General features: G+C 44.0%; 2 protein-coding genes across 2 annotated transcripts; one reads left to right on the top strand and one right to left on the bottom strand.

Annotated features, from left to right (window-relative positions):
* Positions 1–9682: 9682 nt before the first annotated feature.
* On the bottom strand, positions 9683–12015 carry LOC130125412 (protein c-Fos-like). Its single transcript, XM_056294981.1, has 4 exons — positions 11810–12015; positions 11020–11232; positions 10571–10678; positions 9683–10378 (listed from the first exon to the last, which is right to left on the bottom strand). Exons 1-4 carry the CDS (start codon positions 11945–11947, stop codon positions 9686–9688), a joined length of 1152 nt encoding a protein of 383 aa, XP_056150956.1. The 5' UTR covers positions 11948–12015; the 3' UTR covers positions 9683–9685.
* A 3424-nt stretch (positions 12016–15439) lies between these two features.
* Positions 15440–17903, top strand: fosab (v-fos FBJ murine osteosarcoma viral oncogene homolog Ab). Its single transcript, XM_056294402.1, has 4 exons — positions 15440–15736; positions 16115–16336; positions 16479–16586; positions 16703–17903. The coding sequence occupies exons 1-4, from the start codon at positions 15602–15604 to the stop codon at positions 17369–17371; spliced, it is 1134 nt and encodes a 377-aa protein (XP_056150377.1). The 5' UTR covers positions 15440–15601; the 3' UTR covers positions 17372–17903.
* The last annotated feature ends 483 nt before the right edge of the window (positions 17904–18386 follow it).

Below are 18386 nucleotides of genomic sequence, written 5' to 3'. Positions count from 1 at the left end.
CTCAAACAGCTGAGCTATCAGAAGCCCACCAAAATACTCCCCTTCCTTTTTTTAGATTCTAATTTAGTTCTTCTGTGATTTATGTCCTGCATCTGAGATGTGGTAGTGGTGCTGGTGCTGGTGATGGTGTGTGTGTGTGTGTGGGGGGGGGGGAGTATATGCGTCACAATCTCTTAACATAGATGACAAGTCTCAGGGTGGCACTTCAGGATATCATGGGGGGAAAAAAGCAGAACCAAAGCTGCTAGCCGACAAATTTCAAATTAAAAAAGGGGCGCTTCTGAACATTAATATCTGAGACAAGACAAAGACGTTGACTTTTAAATAAAGCCGCCCTGCACTCCTTACTGCCTGTCAAGGGAGAGATGCCAGAGACGTCACTCAGTACAGGAGCACACATGGGGCCAGCCCGGTTGGATCTCTCGGGCTTTAAAGGAAAGTGGGCCTGCCAAGAAAAATAAACTTTTAGTGAAAGACGACCGGTATGGATGTGAAATCCACACACACACACACACACACACACACACACACACACACACACACACACACACACACACACACACACACACACACACACATATATATATATGGACTTCAAATGGCAGATGAAGACGTACCTGGCCAGCAGCAGATTCGTGGGGACGTAGGACTGAGGGAGGCAGTGGTGAGATGTAGGGATCGGAGCGAAAGTGTTGGCACCGTCCCGGGCCACAGCCCGATGAGAAGCTACAGACCAGGGGGCCACGGAATCCGGGAGAAACTCCCCCGGGACACGCAGCGACTGGCCGTAAACCAGCTCGGCAGACAAGGACTGGAGGTCTTCCTTGGGGGCGGAGCAAAAGCCGAGCATGACCCACGGGAGGCGGTTGACCCAGTTGCTGTCCGTGAGGCTGGCATGAAGAGTGGCCTTCATAGACCGATGAAACTGCTCACAAAGTCCACTGCCCTGCGGGTTGTATGCCGTGGAGTGGTGGAGCTTCACCCCCAGCCCCTTCGCGACTGCAGTCCAGAGCTTGGACATGAACTGCAGGCCCCTGTCGGAGGTGAGGTCAGCAAGCGTGCCAAAACGGGCCACCCAGGGCCCGATGAACACCCAGGCCACCTCAGTATATGTGGTCGATGACAGGGGAACAGCTTCCGGCCACCTGGTGGTCCTGTCCACCATGGTGATAAGGTGAGTGAACCCGTGGGAGGGGGGCAGGGGGCCCACCAGGTCCACATTCTCATGGTCAAAACGCCTCTCGGGCACCAGGAATGGTGCCAAGGGGGCTTTGGTATGACAGTGTACCTTGGAACGCTGGCGCGACATGCAGGAGTCAGCCCAGGCCTTGTCGTCCTTCCTGACATCAAGACCTGGGCTGACATTAGCAGCTGATGAGTGCATGACGCACGAAACAGGCCTGTACTGCAATGTATTTAAACTTTTTTCCTGTATCTGTGTTGATATTCCACTCCTCATTAGCTGAGCACTTATAACACCATTGACGGTTTCGGAATATATATATATATATACACACGTATATACTGCATATTAATTCATCATACAGGCGACATGGTGGCGCGTGGTCGCCTCACAGCAAGAAGGTCCTGGGTTTGAGCCCTGGGATAGTCCAACCTTGGGGGTCATCCCAGGTCGTCCTCTGTGTGGAGTTTGCATGTTCTCCCCGTGTCTGCATGGGTTTTCTCTGGGTGCTCCGGTTCCCTCCCACAGTCCAAAGACATGTAGGTCAGGTGAATCGGCTGTACTAAATTGTCCCCCTGTGTGTGTGTGTGTGTGTGTGTGTGTGTGTGTGTGTGTGTGTGTGTGTGTGTGTGTGTGTGTGTGTGTTGGCCCTGTGATGGACTGGCGGCCTGTCCAGGGTGTCTCCCCACCTGCCGCCCAATGACTGCTGGGATAGGCTCCAGCATCCTCGTGACCCAAAGCAAGGATATGCAGTTGAATAATGAATGAATGAATGTATTCATCATACATAGGCAAATTAAAGTAATGAGGCCATGTGGTCTTTTACATTGTCTTGTTTTTGTTGAGTATCTCCCATGCCAGAAGAATAGGTTTGGCCATTGGATTTCAGGAAATCAATGAGAAGATAGCATCTGAGTGGAGCAGGCACTGAACAATGAAAAATGATTGTTTATAGACGTATTTCCCGACATGACAATTCTCCACATTCACTTTGGGGCGAGGCCTTTACTGCACTCCACGTCAGTGGTCCAACATAAGTCCTGTAGTTTAAACATGAGGTTAGATGCACTTGCCAACAGCTGCCCAAATGATGAATGGAGGGGGAGTGCAGTTAGTGGTTATGCAGCTTTGCCAAATTCACAGTTTTCTCTCTGAGTAGCTGTCAACACTCAAGGCAAGAGCAATTAAATGGCCATTTTTTTCAGGGCAAGCTTTGCATTGTGCTATAGTTATATCTAAATATACTCATTCTCCAGACACATGTTAACAAATCTTGATGCTAAAAAAAAAAAGCGAACTTCTAGACATGCAATAAGCCGCATTCCTAAACACTGAAACCTAAACCAGTGAGAATTTTTGGTGTGTTTTCAGCTATTTCAAAGGGTCAACCTAAATGATTTCCTTAATCAGTGATGGATTGTCTTCGCTAAGTCAACGGGTATCTACAGTGTCATGACACGATCCACCATCTCGTCAAGGGGGAAGTACTCAGACACGTCCCCCCAGACACTGTTCTGACTCATCGTCCATCAGCATACTGCAGACGTTATAGACGGCCTTTATTTTTACAACCAGTCCACTTATTTTTCCTTCTTCCTTTTTTTTTCATTCAAAATAATCTCAGACAGTTGTAAAGCACGTCAATGTATGTCTACAATGTGCAACGAGGAACATTTTCAGAGAGGTTATTTTAAAACTGCAAAACAGAAGTTCTACATTTCACGATTTTGGAAACCACATCTGGAAAAAAAGGCATTACCGCAGAACAATAGCTTGCATTTGATGACAAGGAGACATACTCAACTGAAGTATGTTTAAGGGAAGTTACCAAATTAAGTAATAATCATGTCAATGTATATCGAGTTGGCGTCAAAATGCCAACAAACCCATCATTTTACTTTTCTCCCAGCTGTTTATGTGTGCTTATATGCACAAAACCAAATACACACAAATCCTGCATGCATGTACATATACCCTCACTCATTCACTCACATACACATATATGCATACACACACACACACACACACACACACACACACACACACACACACACACACATGCATCATGTACAATACAGACACATGTACATACAGTTTCAACATCTGAAAAGATCTGTTTCTTTGTAACGTTGCACCAATTTATGGATTATGCAACATCCTCCTTCCCAACATGTGATAAAACACAGTCACACTAACATGCACTCAAATGCACCAGCACACCAAAGGCATGCAAGCACCCAGGTCTAGACCCTCCTTGTCCATCTTCCCAAACACAATGGCTGTCATCACTGAAGCCCACATAATAGTTTTCCCACTCAGTAAATACTTAACGTTCCTATTGCGCTCCTGAGAAAAAAGACTTACAACAACGTATTTGCATGTGTGCCTATACCATCCATCCATCCATCCATCCATCCATTATCCAAGCCGCTTATTCCAATCAGGGTCACAGGGATGCTGAATTCTATCCCAGAGGTCATTGGGTGGCAGGCGGGGAGACACCCTGGACAGGCCGCCAGTCCAGCATAGGGCCCACACACACACACACACACACACACACACACACACACACACACACACACACACACACACACACACACACACACACACACACACACACACACACACACACACCTAGGGACAATTTAGCATGGCCGATTCACCTGACCTACATGTCTTTGGACTGTGGGAGGAAACCGGAGCACCCGGAGAAAACCCACGCAGACACGGGGAGAACATGCAAACTCCACACAGAGGATGCCCCGGGATGACCCCCCAAGGATGGACAACCCCAGGGCTCGAACCCAGGACCTTCTTGCTGTGAGGCAACCGCGCTAACCACTGTGCCACCGTGCCGTGCCTATACCTACAGTATCATTTACAGCATCAACGTGCATTCATAGCACAATGCTTTGCAAGAAGAACTGCAACGTTTAGGTTCCTCAGCTATGCTAGTTTACAGGTACAAAATGTTATCTAGTGAAGGAATAGCATTTAAGTAAAACAAGGATACAGAACAGTCAGAAATCATCTGATTTCATATACAAGAGCCCCCTCCCCTTTGTGTGTGTGTATGCGTGTGTGTGTGTGTGTGTGTGTGTGTGTGTGTGTGTGTGTGTGTGTGTGTGTGTGTGTCAGTGCCGGCATAGTCTTAAATTAGAACTGGACAATGTTATGATTATTAATTTCCATATAGGCTACATGTTGATTCCAGCATCGGCAGCAGTACAAGTTCACTCTCTCCATGGCATCACCCTCGTCAGACAACCCAGTCTTGCCAAGTCCATATGACTCTGATTTATCCATGTAAATATAGCACGTCCTTGAGGATATCACAGGGAGGAGAAAACCAGGTGATCATGAGGCATATAAAGATGAGAGATGATATTTTGGAAAAAAAAAAGCATGCACAAAATACCTGATAGATAATGATATGTAAGTCAGCAATGTGAGAAATATTGCAGAGTGCTGTAAGAGTAAATCACATGCTGTGCTCATAGGGTAGCAGGTAGTAATTAAGGGGAATAACCCGTCAACTGTAAGAAATAGCTTCAAGCCCCTGACTAGGCAAGCATCTGTACTGATGAAGTTTACTTGAGTTAACGTGTGTGTGTGTGTGTGTGTGTGTGTGTGTGTGTGTGTGTGTGTGTGTGTGTGTGTGTGTGTGTGTGTGTGTGTGTGTGTGTGTGTGTGTGTGTGTGTGGGAAACCTCAGCTCACATGCTCAGAAAGTCAGGCTGTGGCTTGATGATTGGTTGTTAATAAAAGTATGAGAAGAATTTAGTTTTCCTGCTGAAATTTGAGCAGGCAAAATCTGAATCTGAGTTTGAGTTATTTATAGGCCTATCCCAGCCATGCTAAAATATACATTTATGACAACCATGTTTGCTTGTTTTTTTTATTGCCATTCCCTCCAGCCTCATTGACCATTCTGTAGCTCCCTCTACTGATGACGAATGAGGGGTTTATGGAAGGAACCAACAGAAATATATTGTTTTTATTTCCCCAATTTCCCAAAGTATTTCTGATTTCTGATTTATATATACCGTGGCTTCAGAAAGTATTCAGGCTCCCTCACTTTTTGCAAACTTTGTGTTGTAGATTTAATTTAGATGGATAAAATTGCCATTTTTACCCATCAATCTGCACTCAATATCCCATAATGACAAAGTGAAAATGTGTTTTTAGAAGTTTTTGCATATGTATTAGAAATAAAAAAAACTAAAATCCCTCATTTATATAAGTTCAGATCCTTAATTCAATACTTTGTAGAAGCTCCTTTGGCAGCAATTACAGTTTCGAGTCTTCTCGGGTAAGTCTCTACAAGCTTTGCACACCTGGATTTGGGCAGTTTATCCCCATTCTTCCTGGCAGATCCTCCCAACCGCTTTCAGATTGGATGGGAAACATCTGTGCCATCTTCAGCTCAATCAGGAGAGACAGTGAAAGAAGTAAAGATTATTGTTTATTATAACAGATGATTTAGTGGAAATTAATTCATGTCGAGAAAGTCTTTGGCACATAGACTCAAAAGGGAGATTTTAATCAGCCCTGAGCAGCAGCATAATAAATCCCCCCATGGAGTCCAGACACTGGAGGTGGTGGCTGATGACTTCTGCTGACATTGGTGAGGCTGATGAAGAGATGAAACTTATGAATCTGTGAGGACTAGGCAGTGACAGGGAGTTGGAGGGGTGCACATAACAGCAACACAAACACACTAAATGCAGAGAGAAACATATTTGAAAAGACAGCAGCAAGATGATAGGCTAACAATGCAGGTGTGTCGCTGTGCTATTGGATAGATGCAAAACAAGTGATGTGAACAGCTGGTTGCTCAACTAACAGCCCCAGAAAATGACAGCAAGGGAAAATATGAGTGAGCATGCATGAGCGATGACAATGGCAGGATAAAATAAGAAATATAACTACAGCCCTATGCATGCAAATCTAGTCTTCCTGACTGAACTTTCGCTTAAGCTCCATGTCTCTTCCTAGATGTTCTACGGAATTTAAGTTTGGGCCACTCAAGAAGTCAGACTTGTCCCAAAGCCACTCCAGCATTGTCTTGGCTGTATGCTTCGGGTTATTGTCATGCACAAAGGTGAACCATTGCCCCAGTCTGAGGTTGCATGCACTCTGGAGCAAGTTTTCTTCAAGGACCTCTCTGGATTTGGCTGCATTCATCCTTCCCCCAATTCTGAACAGTCTCCCTGTCTCTGCCGCTGAGAAGCACCCCGATAGCATGATGCTGCCACCACCATGTTTGACCCTAGGGATAGTATTAGCCATGTGATGAGCATTATTTGTGTTCATCAGACATAAGGCTTTAGAGTTCTGCCTAAAGAGTTCAATTTTTGTCTCATCAGACCAGAGAATCTCTACCATAAAGGCTTGATTGATGGACTGCTGTTGAGATGGTCATCCTTCCAGTAGGTTCTCCCAGCTCTGAGGAGGACTTCTGAAGCTCAGCTAGAATGACTTTTGGGTTCTTAGTCACCTCCCTATCAATGGCCCTTCTTGCCCAGTTACTCTGTTTGGCCTGATGGTCAACTCTAGGAAAAATCCTGGTGGGTCCAAACTTGTTCCATTTCACAATTATCGAGGCCACTGTGCTCCTGGGAACACTCAAATCTTTAGAAATAGTTTTATACCCTTGCCCTAAGCTATGCCTCGACACAATTTCATTGCATGGTCAATAGAGAGTTCCTTGAACTTCATGGCTTAGTTTTTGGCCTGACATGCAATGTGAATTGTGGGACTTTATATACTCTGGAGTGTGCCTTTCTAAACTATGTCCAGCAGCACCCTGGCCCAGTGGTTAGCACTGTTGCCTCACAGCAAGAAGGTCCCGGGTTCGAACCTCAGGCTGTTCCAGGTCCTTTCTGTGTGGAGTTTGCATGTTCACTCCATATCTGTGTGGGTTTCCTCCCACTATCAAAGACATGCATGTTAGGGTTAATACTCCTGTCTGTGTCCCTAACCAAGGCAATGGAAAGAAGAACTAGAGTTGGTCCCTGGGCACTGCACCGTGGCTGCTCACTGTCCTAGCATAGGATGGGTTAAATGCAGAGAATTAATTTTGTTGTATGTATGCATAATGACAAAATAGTTTCTTCTTCAATCAATTCAATTTACCACAGGTGGACTTCAGTCAAGTTCTAGACACATCCCAAGGACAATTAAAGCAAACAGGATGCGCCTGACCACAATTCGGAGTGCCACAGCAAAGGGCCTGAATACTTACGTATGTAAATGAGAGATTTCAGTTTTTGATTTTTAGTAAATTTGCAAAAACATGTTTTTATTTTGTCATTATGGGTTATTGAGTGAAGATTGGTGGGGGAAAATGGCACTTTTATCCATTTAAATTAAATCTACAACAAAATAAAGTGTGCAAAAAGCGGAGGGGTCTGAATACTTTCTGATAGATAGATAGATAGATAGATAGATAGATAGATAGATAGATAGATAGATAGATAGATAGATAGATAGATAGATAGATAGATAGATAGATAGATATGCGTCTTCCATTTCTTATAGGCAATATATCTTCCATATATATGTGTGTCTTCCGTTTTTTATGTGCAAAGTGATAATTGTCACATATTTTACAGCAATTTAGTAACATTGATAGTTGGATAAAATTCCTCAGTGGGATTTTATTCAGTGCACACCCTCTTAACTGCTTTTGGCTGTTCGTAATGAAATGCTGCAGATCCTTTGGATAATTATTTCATTTCTAATGAGCACAACTCAATAGAATGCCATTAGACCATGGCGTTTTCAGACCATTGCCGTGATTAGATTACGTAACAGGCCTATTATCGTTCTTGGCAGACACTGGACGGTTTCGTCCATTTGACTGTAACAATGCGGCATTTGAGGGCTCACTTTGCCTCTCGCTCTTTTTTCCGGTAAAATCTTCAGGCTGAAAATATGACACTGTCTCCATAGAAACAAAACAACCGAACTTTCCAAATATGGTTATAGGAAACGAAACGTCCTGACGTACGCAAAGGCGTCATGCACGTACGGTACGTGCAACCGTTTTTTCCCACCCGCATTTAGCGAAGACCCGCCCTACTCTGTATCTGATTGGCTACTACCCGCTGCCTCTGTTGGTTAGGTTGGTTAAGGTCAGGGTAGGGTGGGGTTAGGGTTAACCAACCAGAGGCAGAGTAGAGGCAGGTCTTCCCGGATTGCGGATGGGAAAAAAAAAAAAAAAAAAAAACCTTGAGCCGGATTCCCTAGGCCGTGAGAATCAACCTGGTGGAAAACTGAACTATAGATAAATGTTTAACTTACAAGCGTTTCTTCACCCGATCTTTACAGCTCTTGATGACACTATTTTATATGTTTATGTAAAGCGCTTTGCAACTTGATTGATTGATTGATATTTTAAAGCATATCATGCAAGTCCACTTCTACAAAGTCATAGTTTGAATACAAATCACAGAAAGGTGAATCAGTTCATCTGGACACAACGTTTAGTGGGAGAAACGTTTCACTTTCATCACTCACGGTTGAGACTTCGTCAGTCTCAACTGACTGCAGGTAGCAGTCTGTGAACTGAAGATAGCAGTTCACAGACGCTTCCCATCCAGTCTGATAAGAGTTTGGGAGGATCTGCCAGGAAGAATAGGATAAACTGCCCAAATCCAGGCGTGCGAAGCTTGTAGAGACTTACTAATGGTCACGCCTATTTGCATAAGAAACCAATCGTTGGTTTCGGGCGTTATGCAACTGTGCTGTTTATAAGGTTTGGGGATACCAAGTCAGTTGGATGAGTGATGAAACGTTTCTCTCCCAATAAACGTCGTGTCCAGATGAACTGATTCAACTTTCTGTGATTTCCTTATTGAGCATGCATAAAGATACTTGAATACAAATGTTCCTGATTTAATAATGACAGAAGGAGTTAGCATGTGGTTGATATCTCTTTATTTTCACCGTTATATTTTTGGCATCTGCTCAACAACTTGTTTTAAAAAAATAAACTATGTCATAAAATACATCATAATAAAATTCATAACACGATGTTTTCATGGAAAACTTTAAAAGAAATGTTAAGTCCGTGGACACCACACAGTAAAATGATACTATGTATGCTACACATTTAATAAACCTCTTATTTTCACTTGCTGCAACATAACATCTTAACATTATTCACATATTAAGCAGTTTATTTTCACATTACATTTAGGGATAAACATACTGAACGATACAGCATCCTTACATCTGTATGCATGCATTTTAATACCGCCACAAAGTCTCATTTCAGAAAATTGAACAGCACTCACTGCTATTGCACCATAATTGTGGAAGAGTTCAACCCTCTTACAGTCACAGAAAACATGTTTATCTACATAATCCTTGATGTTAAGATTGACACAACATCAAAACTTACACAACAAAACACCATTGGAAATAGACCATAGCTTGTTGGCTGGTTATGAACCATAAACAGTTATGTCCAATCAGCTGCATAACTCGTCAGTATTCACAAGGCCAAGAGTGTTGGAGAATTAAGACTATCTTTCATGAACTCCGATGCACCCATGCCTCCTTTGAGGCTCTCACAACTGTCAGCAAAGGAATCAATCTCAGAGCAACTGAAGGAAAACACTGAGCGGTGATTGCTACATGTGGGGCTGGAAGACATGACGGGTGTGCTCAAAGACTCAAGGTCATTTGCCACTGACTTGTACAAGGTCTCCCAGTCTGAGAGACAGAAGGGGCCATCAAGATCTATGTCAGGGACTGATGCAGCCGTTTCATCAGTCACTGCCATCTCTAGGCTAGGGACCAAATCATCCAGGTCGTCTCCTTTTAAGTCCTCCAGAGGCTCCTCTTCTACATTTGAACACAGAAGGATGTTGGAGTTCCCCAAAATGGCTGCTGCTGAAATGCATGGCATGTTGTCTATGTCTTGTTGTCCATGGCCATCTGCGATTGCCAAGCTGCTCTCATGGGTTTTGCCATTTTCTATCATGGAGAGGAGCTGGGGGGAGGCTGGGGAGACCTGTAACATACTGTTCACATCATCTTCATCCTCATCCTCGTTGTCACCTTCAGGTAGTTTGCAGGTTGGTTTGTGGGAGGCTAAGATCTGCTCAAGCCTCTCTTTCTCTTTAAGCAGATCGGCTATCTCAGTCTGTAGAGCTGTCTTCTCTTCTTCAAGCGTGTCAGTTTCCTGGAGTGAGGAAGTAAACCCATGAAATTAAAGACTTGGCATAAGGAGGCGTTAAAATACTTTTTGTCATGCCCTGTTTTATGACATTCTCAGCTAAACGTACTATAGCCTAATTTTCAACAGAATTGCTTTGGATGAGACCGGTCAAGGGGGAGCACTCAAGTGGGAATCATTACATTCAACAGTACTCACAGCTTGCAGGGTGTCTGTGAGCTCCCTCCGTCTGTTACGACACTTTGCTGCAGCTATTTTATTCCTTTCCCTTCTGATCCTTCTCCTTTCCTCTTCCTCTTTGGAGGGCTAAAATCAATCACAAAAGAAAGCTATTTAAAAAGCGCATCCTATAGAGATTCTTGTAACATCAGCATCTGGCTTTAGAAGACTAATTCGCTTGCCAAGAAAACAATCTTCCTTCCGTTGCAGTGTGCTGAGTGTACTTATCTGCTCGGTGCAGACCACCCTCAATTTATAATCGAGTACGTGAGCTCAACGCCAAGTCGTTCAATGCATGCGTAAAAATGCTGCACCACTGGCACCGTCTCACTGACTAGTCACGTGTGAACGATGTTTTTTTTTTCGTGCATTGATCAGAGACGCTACTGAAGACATAAAAATGGACAAAAACAGACGTTGCATAATACCTGGTCTTTCTGCCCTTTCCTGTTGGAGGGTTGGGCCTTGTTTGCACTGGCTGTGGAAGACGATTGGACTGCGCCTCGAGTTTTAGCTTTAGCTCGGCCGGGGGAGGGGGAGACAGATGTGATGACTGTCGGCTGCACCATCCACTTCAGATCCGGGGAGGTAGAGACTGCAGTCACAGTCGGAACAAAGGAGTCTGGCGCATTTGTTTCAGCCTCCTGCAATAAACCCAGCATACAAAAAATGCACGCTTCGGCCACTGAGCAATCTCTCAGTTCATATGAATGAGCAACGCCGATGTAGGGTCTGACCGTGAATGAGCAAAACGTTCTCAGCCATTTTCGAGAGAGAAATTCCAAAAAGACAAGATCAACACTGAAGTCTGCGCATTCATGAAAATCCCCCCCCACACTCATAACTCATTTTCATCATTAGCAGCGGCATTATCGTCTTCATCATCTTCATCATCATCATCATAATCATCATGCATTTAAAGGTCACGTCCAAGACATCTATCTGGAAATGGGGACAAAAAGAGGTTGAAAGACACTGCACTTACAGCTTCACTTCCAAATTGCAATATCAGGGCTTCAGTTCTGCCCAATTCTCTCCAAATGGAGCCACGCAGAGTGAGGGGCAAAATGATGTCAAGGTAGCTACATCTAAAGCAAGTGTCTCCTCCGTATGTGTCGAGAATTTTGCAAATAATAGCACTAAATGAGTTAGTCTTGCTAGAGTTGCCGTCACATTGGTTACCTGTGTTTTTCTATTACGCAAAGTCTCCGTTTATACCTTGGTGGTGCTGTCCATTGATGATGAGCTACAAAGCGAGGCAGGAGAATGCTGGCTGCATGCGGGGGTGTCCCCGCCAGGCGATGCTGTGCTACAGCTGGACGACGAGTCGTATTCAGAGCTGCAATCTGGATGCATGTTTTTACAACAACAAAAAAAGAACTACAACATAAAAAGGCAGAATAATATATCTATGAAAAATTGAACGCCTATATCAGCCACTTGCACATCCCATTTACTGCGTTCATAAATGGTAACTGTGCAGAAAGTGGAGAGGCCCTCCTTTTATAGTGAGCTGAAATTTTATGAATGAAATCTGTGTGGTAAGACCAAACCATCTCAGGAAACGAGAGGTTGTAAAAGGGGTAAAAGGAGAAGGCAGATGTTTGTCTGGTTTTGTTTTATTTTTATTTAACACTTAAAATGATTTACACCTTTAAACAAATATTATATTGAGCAGGCTCGAGATACGCTTCTTCTCTGTAATATGACAAAAATCCTATGCATGTATATACGAAGTGCACTCCCTCCCCTTCAAGAGGTGCCCACTACCACATGAATGAACAACGTCATTTCATGTATGCAGCATCTGCATCATGGATTACATTCCTTTGTGTCGACATAGTTTCATAATATGTGGCCTATCATATTTTAATTGATATCCATCTCAATCAATGTCGCTATAAATGTGCAGCTAAAAACAGAGATAGCTAGTGCATTTGTTGTGACAGAAGATAGGCTAGCTATATCTTTATACCTCATGTCCTCTCTGAAAAGCCCAGTCTAATAATATTGCTGTTGTAAAAGCAAAACACAAATATGTTCAATTTTGGGCTACGGTTTATTTATTAGCCCTATGATTGTCCCAGAATTATGATTTCACTGATTCGCACGAGCTGCATGACGAAACCCATACATGCATATTCCGTTATGTCATCTGACATCACACAATAGTTTGTGAGCAGATAGAAATGCTTTTAATGCGTGATATGATTTATCGCCTGGTTGTCTCCGCTCATATGGACAGCGCTTCGGTAACGGTCCCCGCCGTAAATCGCCGAGTAGACTGCTCGAGCCATTTATGGTGTTTCCGGTTAACATGGGCTCAATTTGCCGCACATAGTGCAGACAGTCTCCGCAGCACACTCCATATGGCCCCTCCAACACAAAAGGATACATGCGGTAAAAGAATACCCCTCCCTGTATTATATCTATTGATAGCGCCCACGGTGTCGCCCGGATTGCTGACGTTTATGTGGACACGTTAATCAATTTGGTTCATGTATAATTCCTCGGACGTGGGACTGTAGGCAGGGGCTATTGTCGAAGGTTTATTCCCACGCCCATGTCGGCTTCTTGGATAAGGACTATTCTAAATTTAGCGTTCAGATGACCTCACATATCCTCTCAAGTGAAAGTGATGGAATGTGAATGGAGGGGCCTGCCTCCCTTTAGAGTGAGAGGAGGAGGAGGGGGGCTGTTATTTCACTGTTTACCGGCAGTGCCCCCTAGAAGTTACTTACTGGCAGACCACTAGATGGTCGTTTGTTTATTCAGTCGCGCTGCTCGGCACCCCTAACTTCAAAGGTTGGATGGACATCCCTGATTTCAGTATACAGTTATGTCGTCATCAAAACAAGCTGGGCGTGAATGTGGGGGAAAGTGGCGTGGTTTTAGTTATTTATTTATTTATTTTTGGATGAGACGAAATCAGCGTCAAAAACTTGTGCAAACTGGTAGATAACGGCAGGGCATTTGACAGTGACTATCACCACTTAATAGCCCCTCTTTCACTGTCAAATGACTTTTCCGCACTTGTATGAAGGTTACGCAAAATGGACAACCACACGTTTCTCTGGGCATTTAAATGACGGAAAGAAAACACGCTTTGAACTCAGCAACTTGCTGTGTAAAGCACACGGACATTTGCCCGTTTTCCAGGGCGCGCCCGCACACAGCCTACGGCTATGTAGCACAGCCGGCGTAGCTTGAAATACAGCAAGCAATATGCAAACAAACTTTGGTCGGACAGGTTTCTGAGTAAACACACTAGCGGAGGATTACAGGATCTGGTTCTATTCCACTGCTCCGCCGAGGAACCCGGGCGAACGGCGTGCTATGCAAAGCGAAAGCGTCATTGACGCGAATGGGCGGAGCGTTGCCCGGACAACCAGGAATGTTCAACAAAACACCAACGGGGCCAGCAAGACACGATCCCTCTCCCTAAACCGAAGCCTCTAAACCTGCTGAGATGGCAAACCCGTTTGACCTTTAACCCTCTTTTACCTTTATTACGATTAAAATTACAATTACGGATGATAATAACCTACTGTAAAACTAAAACGCAGGATAGCTTTTTTTTAACTGCTCATTCCCCCATAATAATGAGGCAATTCCTGCCTAAAAGATTCAGTTCGTACTCAAGTTGAGGATAAAGCATTACTAATTAAGGTATTTGTTGATTATAAGGCTACATATGAAATCTGCGTAGGTGATGAACCAATTAGCCCATAATGCAAAACATAGCGGGGGACTCACCGGGATTCCCACATAGCTACTCTACTAGCATGGCTAATCTAACCAACCACAGGAAAGCCCTTTAATGACCTTGTGGGCGTGTATTTGAAGAAGTAAGCAAGTAAGGTACACAAAGCACTTTGAACTGAAAAAAAGGGATCGTGTTATGACACGAACCTCCAGCTCCGTGAACGTGTCTGCGTAGGCAACACTTTCTAAGGATATACGCTCTCCAAGTTTATTACAATCTCGGCGGTGATCAATCAGTGCTCACAGCCAACAAAAACTTCCACTCATTTCAGCCAAAGGAAACCCGCTGTTCTAGTATTATTATGCTGTATAATCGCGTGTGGGATATTAAATAACTACACAATGCAGAGTTTTTGACTGAGCCTCCAAATGCAGTTTCTCAAGACAGTGACAAAGCTCATGAAGTTTTCGTACGACCTCTAGACGTATCAGATTAAGTCACCATGTAATGTCTATGTCCATATGTCCATATCTATCTTCCCACTGGACTGGATTACCATTTGCTGTACCATTTTTCAACAGACCTATTGACCTATCAATTTATGGAACACCTTTAAAAAAAATCAACTGATATCATTTCTTCAATACCTGTATGAGCGTATTTACTTCTGATATAGTTCGGTCTTTGGCCCACTTTTGCTGACCATTATCCCCAGTGTTAAGTTTTCACAACAGTCTCTGTGTTTGTTGTCTTGCATAACGTCATGCCGATGTCGGCCAATCCTCGGATGGTGCATTTCCCATCAAGGTCCGCCCATTTCACAGGATGCACCATATTTGGCAAATGACGTGTCGGGGATCCCGTTTCTGGAATATTCCATTTCTTGACAGCGGGTGTCGTTTAATTTGTCAAATGATTACTTCTGTTGTGAAAACATCGCAACGGATCGTTTAGAGTATACTATTTAGCCCTTATTAATATTCTGCACGCGATGCTTGTCACAGTTAGAGATCCGGCGTGTTGATTCGGATGTTTTCCTCTCTGAAGTTCCGGGTGAGGCTCACTACTCTTGCCGACGTCATTCCCCCAGCCTTTAAATAGGCGGGGAGCTGCCGGAGTTGGCATATCAGGTTTTTCAGACAATACAGAGCAACTGTGAGAGAGGGAAAGCAGCAAACCGGGGACAAAATTCAGGAGTCACTCGCAAACTTACTTACAGGGGATTTTCCACAGCTGAAGTTTACACAGTACTTCTTCAGTGGTTTCTTCGGACTTGGCGAGTTTCTCCTTGTTCTGTCGTAACGATGATGCATACCGCTTTCAACACGGAATGCGACTCTTCCTCCCGTTGCAGCACCGCTTCACCGGCCGGTGATAATGTGGGATACTACCCGTCACCAGCAGGATCATACTCGAGCATGGGGTCTCCTCAGTCTCAGGTATGTCAAGTTAAAACCCATTGTTTGTTCGTTAGACTGCATAACTGCACAGAACGTTGTCTATTTGTTGCACGACATGCAGAGAGAACATGTGCACGTAGCCTACTACATTACACTCGCTGATGCAAACGCGTCCTTTAAAGACAAACATTTCAAATCCTTGAATGCAACGTTAATGCAGCGGTTGAGACAACTCCGCTGCTCTGAGTCCAATCGCCTCGAAAACTCCAAAATCAAAGCGTGGCGTCATGGCTGACATCACATACAGATATTTATAAACCCTCCAGCTTTTTATAGATCTCCTACTTCGTTCATATTTATCGTGCAGTGCTTTCTCTCCGGAATATAATGATGACCTTCTCTTTTTATTCTTTACAGGACTTCACCGACCTGACGGTATCAAGTGCCTCTTTCATTCCCACTGTCACTGCCATCTCCACAAGCCCAGATCTGCAGTGGATGGTCCAGCCTGTGATCTCCTCAGTGGCCCCTTCTCACAGAGCTCACCCTTACAGCACCAGCCCATCTTTTTCTACACTTGCTATGAGGTCCCCAGCATCCAAGGCGCACAGCACTTCCAAGAGGGGGCGAGTGGAACAGGTAATTTCTCACTTGATTGAATTGTCAAAGATCAGACAACTGTGTTGCATAAGAAGTAGCAGCTCTTGCATTTCAACGTATTCATTATTCAATGGCTAGTCAAAGTGCTTTAAGATTAAAATTCTTCTTGTGGTCTTTGCAGATTTCACCTGAGGAGGAGGAAAAGAAAAGAATTCGCAGAGAGAGGAACAAGCAGGCGGCGGCAAAATGCCGCAACAGAAGACGGGAGCTTACTGACACGTTGCAAGCTGTAAGTATTTCACAAATATGAATATATCTTGCATCTTCATCCTGACATTTTGTGTTCATGACAGTGTTGACCAAAGGTGAAATAACTCCATTCCCCTTCTTTCTTTCTCATAACAGGAAACCGATAATCTGGAGGATGAGAAGTCTAACCTTCAGAATGACATTGCTGACCTTCTGAAGGAGAAAGAGCGGCTAGAGTTCATCCTGGCTGCCCACAGGCCCATCTGCAAAATTCCCTCAGAGCTGGACACAACTTTTCCCATTGCCTCGGTTTCTCCTGTTCATTCCTGCTCCACTGAGGTGACCCCTCAGCCTCAGAGCTCCATCTCAGTAGCTACCACCACCGCTCCCAGCCAGTCAGTCTTCACCTCAATCTCCAATTCAATCTTCTCCTGCAGCCCTGTTCTCTCCACATCCACGGTCTCTGACAGCACAGTCAAAATGATCGACCTGGACACCTCAGCCTTGGAGGAATCCCTGGATCTGCTGGCGAAGACAGAGATGGAGACTGCAAGGTCAGTGCCAGAGGTAGACCTGTCCAGTTCCCTGTACACTACTCAGGACTGGGAGCCCCTCTACACCTCAGCTGGCAACAATGACTTTGAGTCCCTTTGCACGCCTGTGGTGACCTGCACACCATCGTGCGGCACTTACACGTCATCATTTGTGTTCACTTATCCCGAGTCTGACGCCTCTCCCACCTGCGGCGTGGCTCACAGAAGGGGAAGCAACAGCAACGATCAATCCTCTGATTCTCTAAGCTCACCAACCCTTCTTGCCCTCTAAGGACACTTTAAAACAACAGTATTTCCTGTCAAGCACATTAATACACAATGGTAAAAGAAATAAAAACAAAAAAAACAATGTAAAAAAAAGAAATACAGATCATAGGGCTATGGAATAGATTTGTACAACTACCCTCAAGCAAATATTTTTAAAAAAAAAGCCTAACCTATGCCTATTTCAACTTTGTAGCAAGGCAAAGCATGTTTAAAGTTTCTGAGTTTACAACTAGTTAGTATTTGATTTAATGGTGCTGGATAACACATTCATTGTAGTGTTCCTGTGTTCAGAGCAATAGTTACTTTGACCAGTTTTTTTTCCCCTGGATTTTGAGAGTTGTGTATCCAATGTGTGTGATGTTTGAAACTGATGTACCTCTGTCTAACCCTGGTCTGAATGGTCTTAGCGAGGCGTTTTCTGTGAAAACACTAGTGTTTTTAATTTATGAGAGTTAAATTTATTTTTTTACATAGCGTAACGAGAAAAATGAATGTTCTTTGTAAAAAAGTGTAAATAAATCACAGTAATATTTAAATTCAGTTTTTGTTTTTTTGCATCCTGCCGTTCTTTCTCCGAAACCCACATGAACCTTGCGTGTTGCTGGCAACCTGCTTATCGGAACAGATGGAAACTAACACGGAGATGCGAGTTGCGCAGTTAATTAAACGTATTAAAGGGTGGTGGTCTTCTTCCCGCGCCTCCGCCGCCTCTATTTATTGTTCCGTCTGTTGCTAAGGTTCACTCTACGTCAGCACTTTACGTCACTGCGTTCTTTTCCGCTTTTTTTTAACAACGACGCGATGACGTTTCAGTTCCGTGCCCATATATAGGTTTGTCAAGTTCTCGCTACTTTCCGCCAGCAAGAAGGTCAACGATGTTGCTCAATCAGCCATCCGTGCTGAACTATCCACCATTTTTATATATACCGATGCATGGATCTTTGCAAATCGATTAGGTGTCTCTAAATGACCACGAAAAAACAAACTTTGCTCGCCACAGAGTAGCAAAGAAGTTTTTC

This window comes from Lampris incognitus, chromosome 15 (assembly GCF_029633865.1).
Source record: "Lampris incognitus isolate fLamInc1 chromosome 15, fLamInc1.hap2, whole genome shotgun sequence".
Classification (NCBI taxonomy): Eukaryota; Metazoa; Chordata; class Actinopteri; order Lampriformes; family Lampridae; genus Lampris; species Lampris incognitus.
This window is presented reverse-complemented; position numbering and strand designations above follow the sequence as displayed.